Below are 24,407 nucleotides of genomic sequence, written 5' to 3'. Positions count from 1 at the left end.
AACCAGAGCCAGAAGTTGGGAGCTTTCAAGGAGTTTGTGGGGATTTTTTTCCTCTTAGGGTAGGTCTACACAGCAAAGATTTTGCAAAATAACAGCCATTATTTCAAAATAACTATCCTAACATCTACAGAACACAATACCTGTTTCAAAATAATTTTGAAATAGGAGTTGGCTTATTTTGAAATTGGTAAACCTCATTCTATGGCAGTGTCTACACTAGCTCTGCATTTTCAAAAGAGGCATGCAAATGAGGGAAATCAAAAATGCAAATGATGTGTAGATTTACATATCTGGCACCTAATTTGTATATTATTTCAAAAGAAGAAAAGTGGCATAGATACAGCTCTTTCAAAAGAAAACCCCCATCTTCGAAAGAACCCTTCTTCCAAAAAAAAAAAAAAAAAAAAAAAAAAAGGAAGAAGGGTTCTTTCAAAGACCGTTTCTACACAGGCCACTTCCTTTGGAAGTGGCATGCTAATACACAGAGTGAAAGATGCTAATGAGGTGTGGATGCAAATTCCACGTGCCTCATTAGCAAAATGTCACATGATTTAACATAAGAACATAAGAATGGCCATACTGGGTCAGACCAAAGGTCCATCGAGCCCAGCATCCCGTCTGCCGACGGTGGCCAATGCCAGGTGCCCCAGAGAAGGAGAACAGAAGACAATGATCAAGTGATTTATCTCCTGCCATCCATCTCCTGCCCTTGTTCTGAAGGCTAGGGCACCATACTTTATCCCTGGCTAATAGCCATTTATGAACCTAACCTGCAAAAATTTATCAAGCTCTTTTTTAAACCCTAATAGAGTCCTGGCCTTCACAGCCTCCTCGGGCAAGGAGTTCCACAGGTTGACTGTGCGCTGTGTGAAGAAAAATTTCCTTTTATTAGTTTTGAACCTACTACCCATCAATTTCATTTGGTGTCCCCTAGTTCTTGTATTATGGGAAAAGGTAAATAATTTTTCTATATTCACTTTCTCCACACCATTCATGATTTTATATACCTCTATCATATCGCCCCTCAATCGCCTTTTTTCCAAACTGAAAAGTCCCAGTCTCTCTAGCCTCTCCCCATATGGGACCCTTTCCAAGCCCCTAATCATCTTAGTCGCCCTTTTCTGAACCTTTTCTAATGCCAATATATCTTTTTTGAGGTGAGGAGACCACATCTGCACACAGTACTCGAGATGTGGGCGTACCATAGTTTTATATAGGGGAAGTATGATATCTTTTGTCTTATTATCGATCCCTTTTTTAATAATTCCTAACATCCTATTTGCCTTACTAACTGCCGCTGCACACTGCGTGGATGTCTTCAGAGAACTATCCACTATAACTCCAAGATCCCTTTCCTGATCTGTCGTAGCTAAATTTGACCCCATCATGTAGTACGTGTAATTTGGGTTATTTTTTCCAACATGCATTACCTTACACTTACCCACATTAAATTTCATTTGCCATTTTGCTGCCCAATCACTCAGTTTGCTGAGATCTTTTTGTAGTTCTTCACAATCCCTTTTGCTTTTGACTGTCCTGAACAACTTGGTGTCATCTGCAAACTTTGCCACCTCACTGCTTACCTCATTTTCTAGATCATTGATGAGCGTTCTTCCGGACTCCAAAACGCCATGTGGAAGCGCAGCCCTGGGAGGGCTTCCGGAAGGAAGTCCTCCTACTGGAGGCCCCTTCTTCCCAAAAATTTTTGGGAAGAAGGGGCCTCCAGAGGGAGGACTTCCTTCTGGAAGCCACCCCAGGGGCCACACTTCTACATGGCATTTTGGAGTTCTTCTGGACTCTAAATCACGTGACGTTATGCTAATGAGGCATGGGGTATATGCATCCACACCTCATTAGCATCTTTCGCTCTGTGTATGAACATGCCACTTCTGAAGGAAGTGGTCTGTGTAGAAATGGCCAAAGATGGGGTTTGCTTTCAAAATAAACTATTCTGGAATAATTTATTTCAAAATAAGGCTGCTGTGTGGACTTACCATTAGATAGTCATTTAGGGAGGAAGACTGTGACTGCAATTTAGCAGCAGCAACACAAGAGATGACCATGATGGTTAAATGTGGAAGGTGCAGCATATACGTTATCTTGGAGCAGGTGCTTGAAAAGTGCTTCATTTGTATGAAAAGCCAACTGATAGATGTGATGTAAGAGAAGATCTCAGGTTTGGAGAGGTACGTAGTTTTGAAGTTTGAGTTTGATCTCAATCTTTGCAGTCATTTCAAAAGAGGAAGTAGTTAAGGACAGAGAATTAATGATAACAGATAAAATTCAACATTGTACAAAAGCTGGGAAATACAGGTGACATCGATCTGGATTTTAGTAAGGAATTTGTAGTTCCATGTGGAAATGTATTAGTTAAATGGAGAAGATGGGGATTTATGTGAGAACCGAATGGTGGACAAGAAACTGGGTAAAAGGGAAACTAACAATCACAGGTTCGTACACTCAAAGGCCCTGAAGAGACATCCATTGGTCATTTTGTTTAGTCCCTTGCACTCAAGGATAGATTAATTACTAGACCATTCCTGACAGGTGATTGTCTAAACCTGTTCTTAAATATCTCCAGTGATGGAGATTCTACAATCTAGGCAATTTAATCCAGTTCTTAACTATCCCCAACAGGAAGTGTTTCCTAAAGCCCAACCTAAACCTCCCTTGCTGCAGTCTAAGTCCACTGCCTCTTGTCCTATCTTCAGAAGTTAAACAAAATTTTGAACCCTCTTCATTGAAACAATCCTTGGGCAGGTCTACACTACAGAGGAAGGTCGAATTAAGGTACACAATTTCATCTACGTTAATCACGTAGCTCAAGTCCCCATACCTTAATTTGGGCTTCTGCACTACCTCCACTAAGGGAGGTCACTGGGAGACTGTGCTCCATTTGACTTCCCCTACTTCTAATAGGAGGGGTGGGGGCAGGAAAACTGCAGTTGATGGGGGTGTCCTGTCAATTCAATTTAGCACATCCACACTAGACACACTTATTTGAATTCTGGAAAAGTGACCACAGCAGGGTTTATCTTCCCTGTAGTGTAGCTGTACTCTCTTATACACTTAACAATTCTCAAGTCCTCACTCAGGCTTCTCCAAACCAATCAAACCTTTTCTTTTCAATCTTTCCTCGAAGCTCTAGACCTTTAATCCTCCCTCTGGATGTTCTCTAATTTGTCCACATCTTTTCTGAATTGTGGCACCCAGAACTAGACACAACATTTCAATTTTGGTCATCAGCTCATAATGGAGCAGAATTACATCTTGTGTCCTGCTTACAAAACTCCTTATTAATACATTGCAGAACGATGGTTGTTTTGCTTTGCTTTGCAAAAGTGTCACACTGCTGACTCATATCAAGCTGATCCACTTTGACCCCCAGGGATTTCCTTCCCTACTGCTCCTTCCCTACAAAGTCATTCCACAAAGGTTATTGACGGAGCTCCTCAGAGGTTGATCTTGGGCCCAGCCTTAATTCAAAGTTTTCATTAAAGACTTTGGCACAAAAAAGTCAGTGTGTGCTAATAAAATGTGAGGATGACACGAAGTTAGGAGTAGGACTGTAACAAGACATGGAGGACCTAGAAAATAAATAAAAATGGGATGAAATTTAATAATGCAAGGTGGAGGTTAGACCCTAAGTGCACAAGAATGTTTGCCATACACTGGAGACTTATCAGTTGGCAATAACAGAGGATGAGAAACACCTGGATATATTTTTTGATCACAGGATGAGTATGAGCTGCCAATATGATGCAACTGTGAAAAAGACTAATGAAATCTTATTATGCGTCAGGCAAGATATTTCCAATAGAAACAGGGAAGTGTTATTGACATTACACAAGGCACTGGCAAGAGCTAACCTGGAATACTGGGTCCTGTTCTGAACTCCTATGGTTCACAAACTGGAACAGATGCAGAGACAGGCTACTGGATGATCAGAGGAATGGAAAATCTGCTTTCTGAGAAGAGATTCAAGGAGCTTGGCTTATTAGCCTAACAAAAAGAAGACAGCAGGGAGATATGATAACTTAAATATCCCCTCTCTTTCCCTGATATTTAAGTGCCTATGCTAACACAAAAAGAAATGAATATAAACTGGCCATCAACAAGTCTGAGGCTTGAAAGTAGATGAAGATGTGCCTAGCCTCCAGAGGAACCAAGTTCTGGAACAGCCTACCCAAGGGAAATAGTAGGGGTTTGGGGAGAGAGAACCTAACTGGTTTCAAGATGGATTTTGATAAATTTAAGGAGAGGGTGGTATGAAGAGATTGCATGCAATGGCATGTGACCCATCTGTGACAGCTGGTAGCAAAAAATCTACAGGGGCCAGAAATGGGACACTAGATAGAGAGATGTTTGAGTTACTACAGAGAATTCTTTCCTGGGAGTCTGGCTGATGGGTCTTGTCAACATGTTCAGGGTTCAGCTGATCACCATAGTTGGGGTCTAGAGGGAATCTTCCCTCAAGTCAGAGGGCCTGGGGGTTTTTGCCCTTTCCATCAGCATGTTGCCTGGCACACTTGCCAGTTTAAACTAGAGTAAATGGCGAATTCTCTGCAACTTGAAGTTTTTAACCCATGAGCTGAGAGCTTCAGTACTTCAGCCTGAGATTAGGGGTCTGTTACTGGAACGGGTGGGGGAGGCTCCGTGATCTGCAGTGTGCAGGAGGTTGCACTAGATGATCATGATAGTTCCATCTGGCCTCAAAGTCTGAATCCCACTGGTTTCTTTTTTTCATTTCAGTCAAAAACAATTTTTCTCCCTGATAGGCTATAATAGACTTCAGTATTGCTCCACTCCCTTTAAAACAACAAACAGCACAAGATACCTGTTATTTTGCTGGAGAAAAACAGCTCCTGCACACATGCATGCTATCATTTAGAAAAATCTCACCACATTTCACAGACAGACCCAGAGAGTGTGTGAAAGAAAACAGCAAAAAAATAAAAAATAGTCAGACGCGGCACTATAGTGACAAAAATGGCAATGCTAAATTGACACTAGTAGGAAAATGCCGAAAAAATTCTGGGCCAAGTCCTTAAGTCTCTTTTTATAGAAAAGCTCAAGCTTTTTAATGACTAGTTTGTGTGGTAAAAATTTATTTTACTGCAGCTCTGCTAAAAAAAGCCTCTGCACACTTCAATATAATTTCTGCCATCTACGGCCCATGAACTTCTGCCATAAATTACCAAGCCAGAACATTTTATGCTTAGTGAGGCACCCCACAAATATCACTGGGAGTGGCATAAGTTCTTTATGGGTTAGTGAGCATATAGCTCACAGACCTCACCCTGAAAGAAGCTTAAATGAATTTTTTTAAAAGAACAGACCCTTGTTTCAAAATCTTCACTGTTCTTTCAAAAATAACCTCCTCATCTCAAAAAAATGTGTCTAAACATGTGTGCATCCTTTGTATTTTCTTTGGCTATCATTTGAGGAGAGACTGATGTCTGCCTAGAGGGTTTATTGGGGAGTTTTTCAGCAGCTGAAGAGCCCAATTCTTGCCCCAAAGATTGTCTCAAAGAAGTGACAGGTGTGATATTGAAAGAGATATAGCTGTTGAATGGACTGTTGTGTCTTATCTTTCTTCCTGTGTCATACAGCTGGTCACATTTTAATTTACAGTCAAACCAAGCTATAGGCAAGCTAACTAATGCCCAGAAAGATCTATGCTTACACTACCCAAAATGCTAGATTTGGGCCACTCTTTTTGATGCAATGAGTTCTGTTGTAAATATGTTTAATTGGAGTGTCTAGACCATTCATGAAATGGAGACATGGAGGTGGTAATATCTTTTGTTTCTTCTTTAAACAGAGACCCTGAACCAACATCTGGAACATCTCAGAGTCTCTGGAGATCAAGCTGAAGATCAGATCCTTGAAAGTCTAAATGGGATTCTTCTAGCTCTTGCTGAAGATAGTTAAGTACCACTCCAAACCATATATCATGACTATTTGTATTAGATAATGAGATCACTCCTAAAAATCTACCCCTCTCCTCTAACTCACTTTCTGTTGCAATGGTGATCGTGGTGGAGGGTTCTGTCAGCTGCAAAGAGTAGATCAATAAACTAATTTGTCCTACTCTAACAGAGAGCTTTCAGGCAGCAATATAAAAACAATATCAGGCTCTTAGCTAGTGGGCCCATAAATTCAGTTTTACTTGGTTAGTAAATATGATCTATAGCTGGTTTAACACTGGAACTTCCATTCCATGGGAAATTTTGACAATAAGGGGAAAAAACCCTTCACAAATCGGAAGAAAAACCAAAAATTTTGAAATTTTAATGCAAAATTCTTAACATTTAAATTTTAGGGACATTGAAAAATACAATTTGGCAACACTGGCTCATTTTGACTTTAAAGTGTCTTCTCAAGGAAGATCATTTGGAGAGGCAGCAGAGCAGGGTGAAAGGAGATGTTTCAGATTTCCAGATCCTCAGACGTGCTCTGCTTTGGCATTGACCTACCCTCCCTCACCTTGTCAGCATGCTATTAGCAGAAATTGGCCTGGTTCCCTCAGAAGTAGCCATCTATGGGATCCAGAGAAAAATAAGTATTTTTGAGTTCTAGCTAGATGTTTCTAAAGTTCTGAGTATTTGATTTCATTTTCCCCTGACTTTAAAACAGGAATTTGGGAGGTCTGCCTAGGACAGAAGTTCCCATACAAGCCTAACCCAGTGGAGCCCCAAATGATGGGCTTCCAAGGAGTTCCAAGGGACTTGTTTGGGAAGATATTTGAGGGCTGCTGCTGAGATCTGTTAGTGGAAGGGCAGTCAATCTTGCATTAGTTAGCATCTGAATGGAAATTTTTTACTATCCCTCAAAATGTATTTGAAATGTGGGCTGGGGTTCTTTATTAGAACCTTTTGAGTAAATGAGAGTGGGTGGCAGGGGAGTTAAGTAGAGGAGAAATCATTAGGATATCCTAAAACAAACAACTACGTTCTCTTCTGGAAAGGGATTTACATACGGGAGCTGTATCTGCTGATTCAGGACTATAGCTATTAGCTACAGTGTCGTTAAGACCATATGAAAAGATTTTCATTGAAGTTTTTGGCCCATTCCTTATTCCATTTAAATAAACAAAAGACTTCAGCAATGTGTGACTTCAGCTACCTCTGATACAGAAATACAGCAGCAGATCAAGCTCCACTTTGATGTAAGATGCTGGAGTATCCTCAAGTCCAACGAAGAGCAAACAAAGAATTTATTAATCAAAATTCTGAAGTGGCAAAGAAAATCCAGGTTTAAATTTCCTACCTAAGATTTATTCCTGAATCTTAAAATCATCTTTCGGTGACTTCACCTATAGATTTTTTTTTCCATGAAGTGGTAGTAATAAAGAACTTGCTTAAGTAATACATTTAGACAGCAATTAAATCACCGGAATGTGTTTCCAGGTGTATGGCTCAAAAAACCTAACCACAGCCATTACATCTACATCGTTTGGGCCCATTTTAATAAAAAAAAAAAAAGTCTCAAACTTCTGATTCTGAAAGCTGATTCTGGGTCACTATTAGCATATCTACTTCAGACAATTCACTTGGGAAGCACTGCATTCAACTTTACAAAGTTGGAAGTTTTTGCTACTGTAACAAACTTCAGTTTACAGGTTGATCACATTGTATGCTTCCATGCTGTTATTCATTGTTCATGGTGCGTGACTGGTCATTTCTGTCACAAGTTATTGTTTTTTCTCTCTGATTGGAGTACTGAATCATTTTATACAGGGACATAATTAACAAACTTCTGCTAAGAATTTTTATATGAATTTTTATATCTGTTCTAAAATTCCTGAAATAGTTTGGATTCGTGACCCTCTTTAGGAATAAACTATGCTTATCAAAATATTTATGCATGATGAATATCACCATAGTTTGAACTGAGCAATTAACCACACAGATACACTGGAATTATGAATTGTCAACCACACACTTCATTTGGAACTGGAAGGACAATCAGCCAGCAGAGACCAAGCCTCTGCACTTGCCAAAAAACAAAAACAAAAAACATTCAACCCCCACCCCCATACAGTACTGCATTAAATGTAAATTACTATAAAAAGGAAAGCAGCATTTTGCTCATCTGCAGAGTAAAGTTTCAAAGCTGTAATAAGTCAATGTTCAGTTGTAAAGAACCACCGTAATGTTTTGTTCAGAGCTACAAATATTTTGGGATTATGAACAATCACCATCCCCAAGGTATTTGCAACTGAAGTTTTACTATATAAACCAACAAATCAAAACATGCCATTTTCAATTTGCAAATCAGCTATTGCTCTTTGACCCTTTGTTAATAACCACACATCCTCTCATCTTACCATCTGCTCACCCCAGCTTTTCAGATCCCCCATAGAAAAGATGAGAATGCAGAGCACTAAGATACCTAGGCTGTTGCAAATTAGAAGAGGAATGTCACCAAAGCTCATCTGATTTGAAGCAGCCTTTCTACTGGACATCAGGGGAAACACTATTCTTTCACTGTTTTTCAGCTCAGACACTTTCACCATGGGTTCAAATATTAAAGTTGTTGACAGGTTAGAGCTCAATCTCCATTCTCTGAAGCAATGTCAACCTATCAGCGTTATTTCCAGACGCTTCTGTGTAGAGAGGTTTGACAGTCTCAATCTATCCCCCAGCGCCCTTTGCTTCTCCCAGGTATGTTGCTTGCAAAAATAAAATAAAACCTTTGAAGAGTCAGTAAATAGGCCTGCCTGAGGGCTAATTTCTTATTATCTGCACCTTCACTTATGTTTTGCTGAGGTGGCAGTGGGTCAGTTTTACCTGTCAGCATTTGCTTGGCATCAGTTGCCTCTCCTTTAGAGCTTTAGAGACTTAGCCAGTTGCCATAGCAACGTGGCCTGTGTTTGAGGGTTAGACAGGGTGTTTTGTACACCACACATGCATCTGACAGCTCTTGAAAGAAACCCACTAATCATATTTTCAGAACTTTCTCGCACCTCTTCATTTAATTTATTTCAGATATAGACCCTTGAAGAGCCTCAAGAAAAAACGTTTCAAGTGGATTTCAGCTATTCTTGTGCCATCTCCCACTCCCTCACCAGCTGACCTTAGTGAAGTAGCTGTAGAGAAGGTGGTATTAGAGCTCTACTCAATGCCATCCAAGGGTCCTCCTGTGTTGGAATGGTCTTGCCCAGTACTGCCAACTATCTCTGTTACTTGACCACAAGTAAAAGGTTGCAGCTGTTAGAAATGCACAAGAGATTTTCCAGGTCACCAGTTCCTGCATAACAAAGGAATACTTTGGCACTGGTGGTATTTTCTGCACGCTGGGGCATAGATCTGGAAAAACGGAAGATAGTGCACTTAAGGATTCAGATATATCGAAACATTCATAGTGGGGAAGCTTACATCTGTCAGCATAGGCATTTGCGTTAGCACTATGACAGCTACAACTCACCTTGTGGCTCTTCTGGGAATTAGTTCAGCCAGTTCCAGGGCGTCTTCTTCTGGCAGCATTTTGCCCACAATCAACTGCTGTCTTCTCAGCTCTCCACTTTGCCAGTGCCCAGGTCCCTTCCAGACCAGGGCATCCCCCTTCCCATGGATGCCCTCATTCATGTTCCTCCCCTCCCAGGAAGCCCTGTCACCCTATGTCCACCACTCATCACAGTGACCTACTGCGGTTCTTCATCTAGCCCCTTCCCTGAGGGGAAAATTACAGTCTGATCATCATCTGCAATGGGGATGGACCTACTGCCTATTTCTACCCCGGGAGTTGGTCAGGCCAGAGCCCACTTGGCACTCTGAAAACCTCCCCAGAACTGCTCTTGTCATGGTACCTTGCCTTAGCAAGCAGCTTGATCCCTCTCCCTCCAACCTTGGAGGGAGACTGAACTCCTTCTCAGCAATAGGGCTTTTTGTAGGGTCCTAACTAGCTCTAATTGGCTGCTTCGGAGCTTCTCCTGATTGGCTGCTGTCATAGCCCTCTGCAAGGGCTGTTTAACCCCTTGTCCACCAACGTAGGGCAAATTGCCCACCACAAGCATCACATTTTTCAATCAAAAATACTATTATGAAAATGTGTCAAGTTTTGCACACGACTCTTGTAATTTTATTCTTAATCTAAGAAGGTAATCGTGATATAAGGTTGCTGACAGAGGCAGGAGGCAGAGGGGACAGTTTCCCCAGGGCTCAGCAATTTAAACGACCCTGGGACTCCAAGCCACCACTGTTACTATAGCTGCTGGAACCCCACACGGTCCAGACTGCATGGGGTGGGGGAGGCTAGCCCCTGGCCCCACTCCTTTCCTGAGGCCCAGTCCCGGCAAAGTCACATTGTTGTAAATCAGTCAAAGTAATACAAAGTTCAGAAATGCCGAGCACGATTTCTATCTTTAAATGTCATGTGTGTGGTAATGGTCTGTTTGCCCGGACTGGGGCATTTACAAAACAAATAAAAACAAATAAAAGCAGTCTGGTGGTTAATCCATCCTAGCAGTTAAAGAGATCTTTTGTATTCTTTTTAAGAGTTTGCTTTTTACTGTCTAATCTACATCGTATAAAGGAAGTTGTCTTTTCATGAAGGAAGATATGCGTAATTGACTATAGAGTAAGGCAGCACATAACACTAGGGGTATGTCTGCACAGCAAAATTATTCTGGAATAGTTTATTTTGGATATATTTTCCAAAATAAAATATTCCAGAAGCCCCAGAATAAGCAACACTTATTCCAAAATTGTGTATGTCTGCACACAATAGAACCTGTCAACATGGATTCACCAAGGGCAAGCCATGTCTGACCAATCTGATTAGCTTCTATGATGAGGTAACTGGATCTGTGGAGATGGAGAAATCAATGGATGTGATATACCTTGACTTTAAAAAAGCTTTTGATACAGTGTCCCATAACATTCTTGCCCATAAATTAAGGAAGTATGAATTGGATACATGGACTGTAAGATGGATAGAAAACTGGCTTGATGGATGGGCCCCCATAGGTAGTGGTCAATGGCTCAGTGTCTGGATGGTGGTTTCAAGTAGAGAGCCCTAAGGATCGGTTCTTGGGCCAGTATTGTTCAACATCTTTATTCATGACCTGGATGAGGGGATGGATTACGTCCCCAGCAAATCTGCAGATGACACTAAGCTAGGCACTCAGCTAGGTACATTGGAGGGTAGGGATAGGGTCCAGAGTGACCTAGACAAATTGGAGGACTGACCCAAAAGAAATTTGATGAGATTCAACAAGGGGAAATTCAGAGTCCTGCACTTGGGACAGAAGAATCCCAAGCACTGTTACAGGCTGGGGACTGACTGGCTAAGTAGCAGTGCAGCAGAAAGGACCTGGGGATTGCAGTGGATGAGAGGGTGGATATGAGTCAACAGTGTGCCCTTGTAGCCAAGGCAGCTAATGGCATATTGGGGTGCATTAGGAGAAGCATTTCCAGCACATCTAGGTAAGTTGTTATTCTCTTCTACTCAGCACTGGAGAAGCTACATCTGGAGTATTGCGTCCACTTCTGGACCACCCAGTGTAGAAAGTATGTGGATGCATTAGAGGGCAATGAAAATGATTAAGGGGCTGAAGCACATGACCTATGAGGAGAGACTGAGCAATTTGGGCTTATTTAATTTGCAGAAGAGAAGAATGAGGGGTGATTTGATAGCAGCCTTCAACTTCCTGAAAGGGGGCTTTAAAGGGGATGGAGAGAGCCAGTCCTCAATGGTGACAGATGACAGAACAAGGGGCAAAGGTCTGAAGTTACAGAGGGAAAGGTGTAGGTTGAATATTAGGAAAATCCATTTCACGAGGAGGGTGGTGAAGTACTGGAATGCATTACCGAGAGAGGTGGTAGAATCTCCATCCCTAGAGGTTTTTAAGTCCTGGCTTGACATAGCCATGGCTGGAATGATTTAGTTGAGGTTGATCCTGCTTTAGAACAGATGACCTCCTGAGGTCCCTTCCAGCCCTAGGATTCTATGATTCTGTTTTGGACTAGTCCAAAACACTATGTCTACACAGCAGAATTATTCTGGCATACTTATTTAGAAATAGCCCCTATTCCCTGTCTACACAGACCCTATTTCAAAATATCTATTTCAGAATAGGTGCTATTCCTCATACAATGAGGTTTACCAAATTCGAAATAAGCAAGCCGCTACCTCTAAATTATTTTGAAACAGCAGTTGCGTTGTATAGAAGCTCACAAGTTATTTCAAAATAGCAGCCATATGAAAATATTTACATGAGCCAATGCTCGAGAAAGGAAGAGCAGCATTTCTTACTGACCTTTGTTGAAAGACAACTTCCCTGTCCAACCACTCTCTCTCCAGCTGACACCAGTGTCTGTTTATATGTTCATCCCCCAGAAGACTCAGTGGCCTGAAGGCAATTAGACATGAGACAGCAGAATTCCTTATGGGATGGTGTATAATGACAAGCAGGGACAGATTAACTCTTCTGGGGGCCTTGGGCTAATAGATTTTATGGGGGCGCCTAGCCTGTGGAGTAGGGCCAAAATGAAGGATTCAGAGTGCAGGAGGCAGATGCAGGTTGAGGCAGGAGGTCCAAGTGTATGTCAGGGGGGTTAGGGCTTGGACTGGGGCTTCAGGGTCTGGGTGGGGCTGGGGATGAGGTGTTTGGGGTATAGGAGGGGGCTTCAGGCTGGGGCCAAGGGATATGGAGTGGGGGGAGAGGTTCAGGGCAGGAATAGCTGAGAGAGTGTGGGGTTTAGATGGGAGTTAGACTGCCGGAGGGGCTCAGGGTTGGGGTGCAGGGTCTCACTCTTAGGCAGAGCCAGATAATGCACAGGGGCTTTAGTGCCTGCAGCCTAGACCTCTGCAAAAAGATATGCACTTTTGGCAGCCTGGAGATCTTTTTGGAGGGCTCCCTTACCCCAGGGCCCTGGACTGTAGCCCCTACAGCCTCTTTCTGAATCTGGCCTTGCGTCTAGGCACCATCCAGTGTTCATTTCTCACAGTCAGAGAGGATGGAAATGTTTCCCTCATAGAATTAACATACAGAGTCCCATACAGCAAGGTCTCAAGCACTTACCTGACTCTGAACAGGGGAGCAGTTCCAGGGACAGCACTGGCTTAAAGTGAGGCAGACACTTGAGCACCTTGCTGAATCAGGACCTAGGATTTCAACACTGCCTACACCATGACACAAATCCTGAAGACAAACACAGGAAATAAATCAGACTCACTGCTGCTATTGTGAACTATCATTTCAGAGCAAAGAGCCTCCACCCTACTCGCAGACAGTGGGATTTTCCCAACTTTAGCTCGGATTCTCAAAAGCAACCCAAGCTGTGCAATGAAGGCAGCCCATGTGACTGCAGAGATAGCAAAGAATGGTACGTAGTGGGGAAAGCGTTACAATCAAGAATTTTAATGCAGGATTCCTGTACACTTTATTTACTTATCTGTTCTGTCATGCTGATTATTGGCCTGGCAGTTGATGCACTGGTTTTAGCTCAAGAAGGCAAGTTCCGGGCACTTTTTCTCCTTTATCTCTGCAGAGGAAATGAAGAAGCCATGTATTGAAGCAGGTTTGGTTCTAGCTTTGGTACCTCTGCTGGAGAGCACGGACCAAGAGACATTGCTTCAGGCTGGAAGGGCCATTGGCCGCATCTGCTATGAAAACAGTAAGTACTCAGTTTGCTAAAGGACAGATGTGTAGTCTGGTTGCAGTAGCAAAATTTGAGGGGGTTGGACATTCTACTTAGCTGGCAGTTAACATGCTTTACATGTAATGCTATGCACCTGTGGTGCTAGATCAGTTTCTAATTGCTTCTACAACAGACAAACTAGCACACGCAACATGGGTTTGACAGAAAGGAGACCATGATTAAGGGGTTAGATTCACTTTTCAATAACTTTTTACTCATTGTAATTACAGCAAGTTAATACCAAGCCCCTGCCAAATCATTTAAGTAGGTTGCACTTACGAACAGCATGTTTTATTAAACTGCCTCTTACTAAGTTGTAATTATTATTTGATTACAATAATTCCTAGAGACCTCAACTGAGACCAGGGTTTCCCATTGTGCTGAGCATTGTACACACATATAAGAAGAGACAGTCCCTGCCCCCAAGAACTTAGTCTAAATAGACAAGATAATGGAAGGAAGGAAAATGAAGATGAATTGACTTGATCAAGACCACACAGCATGTCAGTAGCAGAGAACTCAGGTATACTGATTCCCAGTCCACTGCTTTATCTCCTGAACTGCACTCTCAGTAGCTAGGTTTGCAGAGCTCCACCTGGAACTAGACTTTCATGCGGAGTCATGATCAGTTCTGATCCTGCTCTCGAGGGTAAAGTAACCTACACCACCTCTCAGCCTACTGCTCCAGTTTATTTGTACTGACTGATACACTGAGGGAATTAGCTAAGATTCTGCCTGTTCCTCCCCCTGTGCACCTGCCTGGCGGCCAGGCATACATTTTTAACAGTGCTGGTGGTTAACCACTAGGACCATTTCCTAAGATATGACAGGGTATGACTCATCATGCCCATGCCTCCTGCTGGCTGCCTTGGAGATTAGTACTGCAAATTGGTATACCCTCTGCCGACAGCACCTTGCCTGCCATCACATCTGCTCTCTGGCCCAAAGACTCCAGGAACTGTGGCGGTCTCTTCAAACGAGAGCCCTCTGGCCACATCACCATCTGCGTTCCTTCCTTCCATTGGTTAGTATGGCAGCCCAACTGTCCAGCCGTGACAGGGACCCCCAGACCCACCCACTACGTCAGGTCCCCGTCCAGTGACAGTGTCAATGACACCCACGTGCTAAGTCTCATTAAGTCCCCTGCGACTGTTACCCTTCCTTGGATCTTCCCAGCACCTTGCCCCAGGGACTTCAGACACTGTTCTATCTCAAGTACTGGCACATCTTCCTCTTGCTAGAAGTACAAATTTCCCTCAGTGATCTCTAGGCAGCTACTGACCTTGTGTTGCTCTACAGCTCTTCTTATATGGTCCTCCTGGCCCTCGATTGGCTGCTCCTCACAGCCTCTCTCCTATTCGCTGCTTCCCAGAGCTGCCTCTTTAGGACTCTTAACCTCCTACATGCCAGCGTGAGGCAGATACCCCATCACAAAAGGGATGTGGCTGAGTCTATGGCACTGACCATTTTTAAATCCAAGACTTGATGTTTGCCAGCAAGACACGCTCTAGAAATTCATTTAAGGAAGCCTAGATTATACAGGAGGTCAGGCAAGATGATCACACCACCTGGGTTTGAAATCTACAATTTATAAGTGGTCCTGAGGAGTTTTTTTCCTGCCTCTTATGCTAATACAGCCTTACCACCTGCACCGTAATTTAGGACGACTAACACTCTTACCTACAATGACGTAAGCATTTGATTTAATGGGACGCCCTTAAACAGCAAAACATCATCTCTCTTGGTCTTCATTTTAATCCTCTCCTATGTTCATCTGTTGTATCATCTCTCTCAGATGTGCTCATTCCTGCTACAATTGACTTACAACCTTTTTTATCATGGTCTAAATGCTCAGCTCCCCAAAAACAGTTTTATTTTGAGGATAAAGTTTAAGGATGCAGTTTTAGTCTTATAATTTCACTGCATAATTCTTGACTCAAACTTTTCATTTTCCATCCACATTCAGAAGGTCTGTAGTTTGGAAAAATAAAGGAGTCAAGATGATGAGATATATAAGGCCAGAATGGACAGACCAGTGTGATCATAAAGTTTGATCTCCCTGAATTACTTCCTTTTAAACTAGAATATTTTATATGTATATATAATATATATAGGGATTCATTTGCCACCACAACCCAGATTGTTCTGGTGATTAATTACCATGGCAGTTAGAATTAGCATCTTATTTCTAGTCTGTATCTTGTAGCAAAATTTTGTTTTAACTCTTCTACGCCCCAGTTAGTATACTGACAGATTCATTCATCCTGTTGCCTTTCATTTTTATGCTTTGATTTCCAGGAGAACTTCAGGAGCAGCTAGTGAAGGCAGGAGTGATCACATCATTGGTCAGGATATTAACAGACTACCCAGAGAGTGAGCCCCTATTCCGTGTCAACTTGTTGGCGTTATGCAACCTTGCAAACCTAGGTGAGCATTAAAATATGCACAAATTTGCAACTGTATTGCTGTCAGAATAGCATATTCCATGCTTCCTTTTGAGCAAAATAACTCAAGCTGCCATTGGCTTGTTTAGGCAGTGTTTCCACAAGTAGCGTTGACCATAGTTGGCAAATGTTTGACCTAACACCAGGCAAAGTCACTGCATTCCCCTATGTAGGGACCTGTGGTTGGGATAAATGCAAGACCATCTTTATTTCTTATTACCCCCAGGGCTTACCTCTTTATTTTGTGCCCCAGGGGCCAGCCAAAATAGTCTCTGTCTAAACACCAGAACCTATAAGCAGTTGCTGATGATAAAAAACTAAGATTTAATACATGTCCTAGGCTCTGCACACAGAAAATTAGTGGGTCATGTCCTTAGGCATCATAAACTGATGTTGCTCTACTGATTTAAATTGCAGTGTATTTAAATTGCAGTGTATATAAGAATTCTTTCTTTCATTTTAAATGTGTTGCAATTTAATTTCATCAAGTGTCTTTGTTTTTGTATCTCGTACAGAACAAGGGACACTAGGGCTATGCCTACGTGGCCAAGTTATCTCAAAACAACAGCAGTTACTAAATTATTATTAAATAAATTTGGTAAGGTAGGCTGGAAGTTTATGATGCCCCTTCTCTCTCTCTCTACCATTCATGTTTTATGTGTCTTTAATAAAATGGCTTGATTCTCTTCTCTCTTACACAGATTTAAAAATGGTGTAGCTCCATTGATTTCAAAAGAAGTTGCCACTGATTTTTACCCATGTCAGTGGAGAAAAGAATCAAGTGTGAAGACCCTTTCATTTCTCTTAGTATGAAAACTCTGATATGATTGTGAGACCCTCAAATCTGATTTGGGAATAAAAACTCCAGAGTGCATGGTTACTGACAAAAATCTTAAAGCAAAAATCCTAAAGACAAACACAACAGAAAACAAATACAAAAGCTCAGTAGGTTTTTGTGTTTTTTTTAAAAATAAAAGCTCATGATGTTTAAGACATCCATGATTTTTGTAGTCATGTCATTTATAAATATTTTCTTAAATTTTTAAAATGCCATTTTCCCTTTAATCATGTTCTATATTACATGGCATTATAGCACATATACGTTAAAAGCTTTTGAAAAAAAACAAAACAACCCTTTTCATGCAAGGTATGAGTGCCCATCCTGGACAGGTTGGTTAGGTTTTTAGCTGGGATACTTTCTTTTATACGCATTGACTGTGTCTACACTACAGTCCCCTTTCCAAAGGGGAATGCAAATGAGGCGAATTGGAAATGCAAATGAAGCACTGATTTACATATATCACTTTATTTGCATAATTGCATTTTCAAAAGAAAAATAGGAGTGTAAATGGGGCTCTTTCAAAGTAAAACCCTATTTTCGAAAGCACCTTTCTTCCTAATTTTTTTCAGGAAGAAGGTTGCTTTGAAAACTGGGGTTTTCGTTTGAAAGAAACCCCTCTACACTGTTTTTTTCCCCAACTCTCTTTCGAAAATGCGATAATGCAAATGAAGCTTGAGACATGTAAACTGGCACTTCATTTGCATTTCCAATTTTCCTCATTTGCATTCCCTTTCCACAAGGGGACTGAAGTGTAGAGGCAGCCATTGTCACACCACAAGATGAACTCATCACTGGGATCAAGCCATTGAATGCAATAGTTAAAGAAGTGGTAGATTTGAGCATTCTTGAGAGAGCATTGCCACAGGCATTACACCATTGGATTAGATGGCAAAATAAAAAAGAGGCAGCTTTAAGGAGGAAAACAATCTCCTCAAATGGTCAGATGTTATATGTATGAAAGAAGTTAGCAAGGCAACTAGATTCAAAGTAGCATCCAATCATCTCTCTCTAGGAAGAGAGTGTTTTTAACAGCAGTATATATAGGATGCAAAAACACACAAAATCATGTTGTTACCCACACAGACATAGCTAAGGAGGCTCTGAGCAAGACAAAGGTTGCTGAAAATCTAGTGAAGCAGCTGAGAAGCACAGAGAACCATCAGAGGATAGAACTAATCATTGAGATCCTACAGACGCTAGCGGAGCATGGTAAGTGTTCTCTTATCATCATGACTAGGCTTCTTAGTGTGGAGGATACTAGCAAAGTGGCTACAATGAGCACACCAGTTTTCAGTAAAATTCCTTTACTGAAGGCAGGGACATCAGCCCGTGGATGAAATCCTGGCAGATTGAAGTCAGTGGAGGCTGAGATTTTACTCATGTTAAAACATACATCTGTGAGACACTGGAGGAGGAAATGATCCTGAATAAAATATATGCTGAGGGAACCATATGAAATAAACTGTTTGCTAACTTTGTGTATGATATGCACAACCATTATACTGCATGGGAATATTGGAATGTCAGAAAAATTACTGGGAGCTGATCCTTAAAGATCATTTAAAAATTGTAATGCTTATAAATGGAGGTGAAAGCAGCCCATTTATTAAGATAGTCATAACTGGTGGTGGCTGACTAACGAGGCCAATCTGCCTCCATGAATCAAATGATAATTAATGCTAAAGCAATAAATTTCATGTAAAAGTATTTCCGTGAATATTTATAACTCCAAAACTTTACTCGCATTACCATATTTGAACTTTCAAAACCAAGGATGTGAGATGGTAGATACTGATACAGATACACCCCTCTGAGAAGTGTCCTCTTTTTCAAAAGCTCAAATATATTTACCTTTGTGTATTTACTTACAAACGAGATCTTACATTGAGGTTTCATTGGGACAGTCCCCCTATCTTCCTGCAACATCCAAGGAGCTTCCTTGGAGATGCCTGAAATGACCAGTTTTTTATTTCCTGGGGTGGTTATTTATGTTTGTTCAAGACACTTATCACACCAATGTTTTTCAGGTGTATCAGCAATGGAAAATCTAGTGGAATGAGTGGTCAAAGAGCATCCCCCCCCACCCTGGAGTGAAAAGAGTGATAGCTAGAGAAGTTATTAAAGCTGTTGGTTTTGTTCAAACTCAATATTATCACAACTAGGAAAAAATATCTTCCACTGTGAGACATACAACCAAACTGCCAAACTGAAAGCTGGCAACACCAACACACCTACTAAAGTACATTTTTGTCCTTTAAGTTAGTATTTTGAAATTCTTTTTAAATAATCACCCTGCCTAGAATGTATCTGATAAGGAACATATGGAATGCAGTTTTAAAGCAAAAAATATTATAAATTACAACAGAAATTCCCCAGTTGCCTTCCCACAGTCCTTAAAATATTACAGTGCTAATGGGTGCATTTTATTCCAACTGTGGCATTTTCCAATGGCAACCTCTCTGCTATGAAGTAGGGTCCCCCAGATTAAGGCAGGCTCTTTGCAAGGAGCTTAAATCCCCAATAAGTTTGCTGCCTCGGGATTCACTTTTTATGCAGTGACCCAAAAAGAAGCTGTTAATAGGCACGTTCTCTTGACCTCTGCAGATGCATTAAAAGTGCAGATGGTAGAAGCGGGTGTGCATGAGGCACTGTCAGAGATCCTGCTGCGGCTCCAGGGAAGTTCCCAGGCAGAAGACATGTCCAGTGTGAAAGCTGCATCTGATCTCATTGTGTCCCTGCTCCTCGGAGGTAAGAAAAGGGACTATGAGCGTTCAGGCTCCTGCAGAAGCCCCATTAACAGCAGGGATGCCATCTGCTCCTGTGCTCACATCTGCAGCCTATTGTTTTAAGATTCCTTGAGGGAATTCTCAACAGCCATTCTCTTTTTTCCAATTACACTATGACTGTAATGCTTGTATCGCCATATTTTTCTCTAAGCACATACATATTTTGCCAGAGGCATTTAATGCCTGGTCCTAGGCAGACACTAGAAATGCAATAGAAAAATGCACTGTTGTCTTAATTGTGGCTTTGTGCTTCAGTCTAGTCTACCTACAGCTGGCTTTCTCCAACTTCATGATAACCTGGCTCCTCTGAAATTTAGAGGGCCCTCCCCACACAAAAAAAGTAAGAAAAGCTCAGATTCAGAACCAAATGACACTGCCTGGGTTAATCTCCAGTGTTAGAGGGCCACATCTTCGGCTGTTGTAAACCAAAATAGCTCCACAGTCTGGCCCATAATGTGATGAGAGAGACTAAGACCACTCGTTTTGTAGCACGGAGATAGTGCTTACATCAGTCTCCACAGATGAAGCTCTGAGGATGATTAATGCAGATCTGTACGTCTATATGAAGATCATGAGAAAGGGGAGAGATACAGGAAAATATTCCACAGTATGATGGATCTTTCCAAATAAGCTTACTTCTGACATTCTAATTTGATAGAATGGTGTTTTATCAGTTTTTCCCCCTCAGAACATCTAGCTCACTTGGCCCTTTTAAATACCTTTATACATAGTTACTCTCCACTCATTATTCAAAAATGGAGCATTTCAATCAGCTGGATAATAAAAGGAGGAAACAATAATTTACAATTACTTTGTATCACATGCTTCTATGTACTGAAAATGGAGAACACATTGACCTTCTAGAGTCCACATTTTGCTGCTCCAGACCTTTCATTTCCTAAGTCACACTGTTGCACTGTTCTTGTAACCAAATGATCAAGAAGGGAAAGGAGTCCAGCAGCAACTTTTGAAAACAGAGGAGCATAAAATGTCATAGAAAACATCTGAGATGCTGCTTCTGACATGTGGGGCAAAGGCAGTCCATGCTCAACCCTAAGGGCATAGCAGAAAAATGTCAGCAGCTATCTGGGCAGTTCCCAATTGCAATTTGGTTCAGATGGCTTTGCAGCATTTTGGACTACAAGAATCAAAGAATAACCACATAGAATCATGCATTTACATTGCACCCTTTGCCAAAATCTCAAGGCAATTTAGAATTTAATTAAACTTTTCTTAGAAGTTATAAAACTGTGGCAAATATTCCTCTAAGTTAAACACTGTACTATATATGGATTTTCCAGTATAAAGAAGTAGTGGCAGATTAGCCATCACAAATCTATGGCTTTCATTCTTAAGATTACATTTTGTCTTTGCATATCTCAATGAGCAACACACAGATACAGACACAGAAGTCTTGGAAACACGGTGCATACATGCTGTTCCTTCAATCCCCACTTATAAATCCTGTGATATTTCCATAGATCATATTATACATGTGTGCACACACACACCCTGTGCATGATCTTGCCCTTATCTGCGCTGTGATCGTGCAAGATACTGATTTCATGACCAGATGAAGGATCTTAGCATGCTGTAGGACAGATTTGTCTATGCATCAGTCCAGCACAGAGTAAACAGCTCTGTTCCTCCAAATCTTCATGTGTGATTGCTATTGTGTTATGCCTCTGCTTGGAGGAAACCTACAAGTAGACTATCAACAGTAAATAACTTCACACCTTATAAAGAGAATGGTCCTTTCATGCATGACTGGAGCACATAGCTAAAAGTCACGTGAGGAATCTTGCATAGGGCTACTAGTCATATATTGAGTGTGTGTGGGTCATAGAACCATAGAACAGTGGAACTGAAAGGGACCTCAAGAGGTCATGGAGTCCAGTCCCCTGTCCTCACAGCAAGACCAAGCACAGGATGGATTAATATAAAACATCTAGCATGATCAATTTTATAATTTTCGTGGCATCAGACTCCTGTCGACTTTGATACCCTGTAAGAGAAAACCATAGTCTACAGACTTCTAAAACCTTGAGCAGTGCTACTCTATAATAAATACAAAGTAGAACTCAGAAGTATTTTTGTGTTTCTCTTAATTTATTGTACCACAGATGAATCCATGCAGAAGCTGTTTGCTAATGGCTGTGGCCTTATCTACCAGAAGGTTGGTACCTGGCTTGCATCCAAACACCCGCAGCTGCAGCTGACAGGAGCACTGGCTGTTGCTAACTTTGCCAGGAATGGTAAGATTGTTTATTTAGTACCCATTAAAGTGACTAAGATAGCTGGTATTGTTTGTTTCTTATAGAGAGTGCAATACTAGATGTCATGTCTCCTTATCTCATACATGCACGCTTTCCTATACCGTGGTGATGTGTGTGTATCTTTAAATTATGGATGCTTATCAGTGCAAAGTCATTATGTGGGCAAGACTTCTGCATCAGCTCCTCTTCTAAGGCAGCCCCACTATTTCCAGTCCTGAATCTCTATGTACCCACAAATGTCAAAGCACTTCAGCCCTGATGTTTCAGTTTCATTGGCTGATGCATTTCCATCAATAGAAATGAACTATGCAAATGAACTGGAGAGAGGGAGTGATGACTGGCTGAATTATCTCTGATGTCACAATGATCCTCAGTCTGCAGCACCAAGTGGACCCTTTCAGGAAAGCAAGCTTCTCTAGTGTTCCAGTTTTCTAATTGTCACCGAAACCAAAAAGCTTCTTCCCACTGATACCTGGAACTTTAACTGAAAGTTTGAAATTAATCAAGAATAGTCTTGAAAAGTTATCACAAAATTCCATGGAGTGGACTATTAGGCCTCTTTTCAATCAGTCAGTTGTTATTATTAGAGGTTTGAACTCTATGTTTCTGTTGGTCAAATACCAAATGCCCCATGCTACTCTCCCCTACCCCTCCGGTTTCAGGGACTCTCTCTCTCCTCCCTGCCAGGGGTTCCCTGTGCTTCCTATTTCTCTGATGCCATGGGCTTTCTGTGCACCCTTCTCAAAATCACCAAGTGACGTAAGTTCCTAAGTGTGTATGCCCCATTTCCAGAAGACATTTAGGTGCTCTGAAATATTTTACCCATAAGTCATTTCAGAAGGAAAAATGGAGTGGCTTGAAATTATGGATGGAATTTCAAGGGAGACCATTTTGTCACACCAAAGCTTTGTGTATTCTAGACATAGAAGTCAACAACCTACATGCAATTTTAGGTATGCTAGTTGCATAGCTAAACTTGACTTATCAATGGTTGACTTCAATGGCTGTCTATACAGAAGAAGCTTGATGGGAGAAATGCTCCCATCTATCTTCCTTAATCCTTGCCACTTGCAAGGAGTTCCAGGGCCAACTATGATCCAGGAAAGTGCCTTTTCACATGTGCATGAAACAAAACCCCAGAAGATCAACCCTGAGCAGGTCAATCTTCCATGGTAGAATAGACCTAGCCTATGTATCCTGACTGTAAAGAAAGCAAAATTGACTGGTACAGACTGTAAGCGCAGGAACATAAAAAAGTGACACTGCCTATAGGACAGAAAGGCAATGTCTACTTGGCCCAGTTATCTTGTAATAACAGCAGTTATTTTGAAATAACTGGCGTTGTCTAAATGATGCATGTTCCATTTCAAAATAAATTTGAAATAACGGGTGCCTTATTTCAATTGCAGTAAATCTCTTTTCCTGAGGAATAATGCCTATTTCAAAATAGGCCATCATGTGCTCCTATGGCTCTATTTCAAAATAGCTCTATGGATCGGACATTTTATTTTGAAATTGCCAAGTGCTATTTTGAAACTGATTTTGTGTTTGGTTGTGTTATTTCAAAATAAGATATTTTGAAGTAGGGCCATTGTGTAGATGTAGCCTAAATTAACTGCCCTTTTACTGATACCACTGCTAAAAGGACACACTTTAGGCTTGACACCTTGAGTCTGCTAACAGCTAGGCCCCAGACATTGCAAGCCACAGAAAAATTCTCAGCTAACTCACGGGGGGCTTTTGTAACCCAGCTCAAAGCCAAGAGACTTCCTGCATCTGGTGGGTAGTCATAATAAAATATTCAATTAGTTTCTACTAGAAGAGCTCAGTCATATGAACCAACGAGATAACTTCAGTTCTCTCTCTCAATTGTGTTTTGCCTCACACTAAACACTGTACATCATTGCTCACTGGAAATGTCCTTTATGCCTTTAAAAACTTGTTGGCATACATTGAATATGTTTGGCTGAATGAGTTTTTAATTCCTTCTCCCCTTGTGCTCCCCCACCCTCCCCATCTCATTAGACTTTCCCTGTAGAAGATGTAACTAAGTTTGTCAGGCCTCAGCGTGAGCTGCCGATGTATGCACAGCCAACCACTAATCTAAAGTGAAGCAATCCTGTGGCTATCTGATTGCAGTGCTAAGGGACCTGTGATGAGGCAGTGAAAAGATGACAGCTTTTGCAACTCAAAAAATAGCTGTTCCTAGCCAGTTTTAACTCTGAGCCATTAAACTGAAGGTACATGCAAAGTTGTCACCAGACAGGCAAAAATCCACAGAAAGAAAAAGACAGTCAAAGAAATATGGCCACTAAGACTATGTCTACGCAGCAGCAGTATTTTGAAATAGCACTTCTACACACAAAATGCATTTTGAAATAACCCTCAGCTATTTGGAAACAGAGCATCTA

General features: G+C 41.4%; 1 protein-coding gene across 1 annotated transcript in view; it reads left to right on the top strand.

Annotated features, from left to right (window-relative positions):
- Positions 1–5,829: 5,829 nt before the first annotated feature.
- The window catches only part of LOC142015690 (rap1 GTPase-GDP dissociation stimulator 1-A-like), a 39,210-nt gene continuing 20,632 nt past the window's right edge, over positions 5,830–24,407 (top strand). Inside the window, exons 1-7 of the mRNA XM_074999457.1 lie at positions 5,830–5,929; positions 13,212–13,334; positions 13,500–13,625; positions 15,948–16,076; positions 18,018–18,143; positions 19,539–19,682; positions 21,844–21,975. Coding sequence (XP_074855558.1) covers positions 13,295–13,334; positions 13,500–13,625; positions 15,948–16,076; positions 18,018–18,143; positions 19,539–19,682; positions 21,844–21,975 — 697 coding nt within the window. The 5' untranslated portion in view covers positions 5,830–5,929; positions 13,212–13,294. The remainder of the gene's footprint in view (positions 5,930–13,211; positions 13,335–13,499; positions 13,626–15,947; positions 16,077–18,017; positions 18,144–19,538; positions 19,683–21,843; positions 21,976–24,407) is intronic.

The sequence above is a fragment of the Carettochelys insculpta genome, chromosome 7 (assembly GCF_033958435.1).
Source record: "Carettochelys insculpta isolate YL-2023 chromosome 7, ASM3395843v1, whole genome shotgun sequence".
In the NCBI taxonomy this organism is placed as follows: domain Eukaryota; kingdom Metazoa; phylum Chordata; order Testudines; family Carettochelyidae; genus Carettochelys; species Carettochelys insculpta.
The sequence above is the reverse complement of the archived record's forward strand: the minus strand, read 5'-3'. Positions and strand labels throughout refer to the sequence as shown.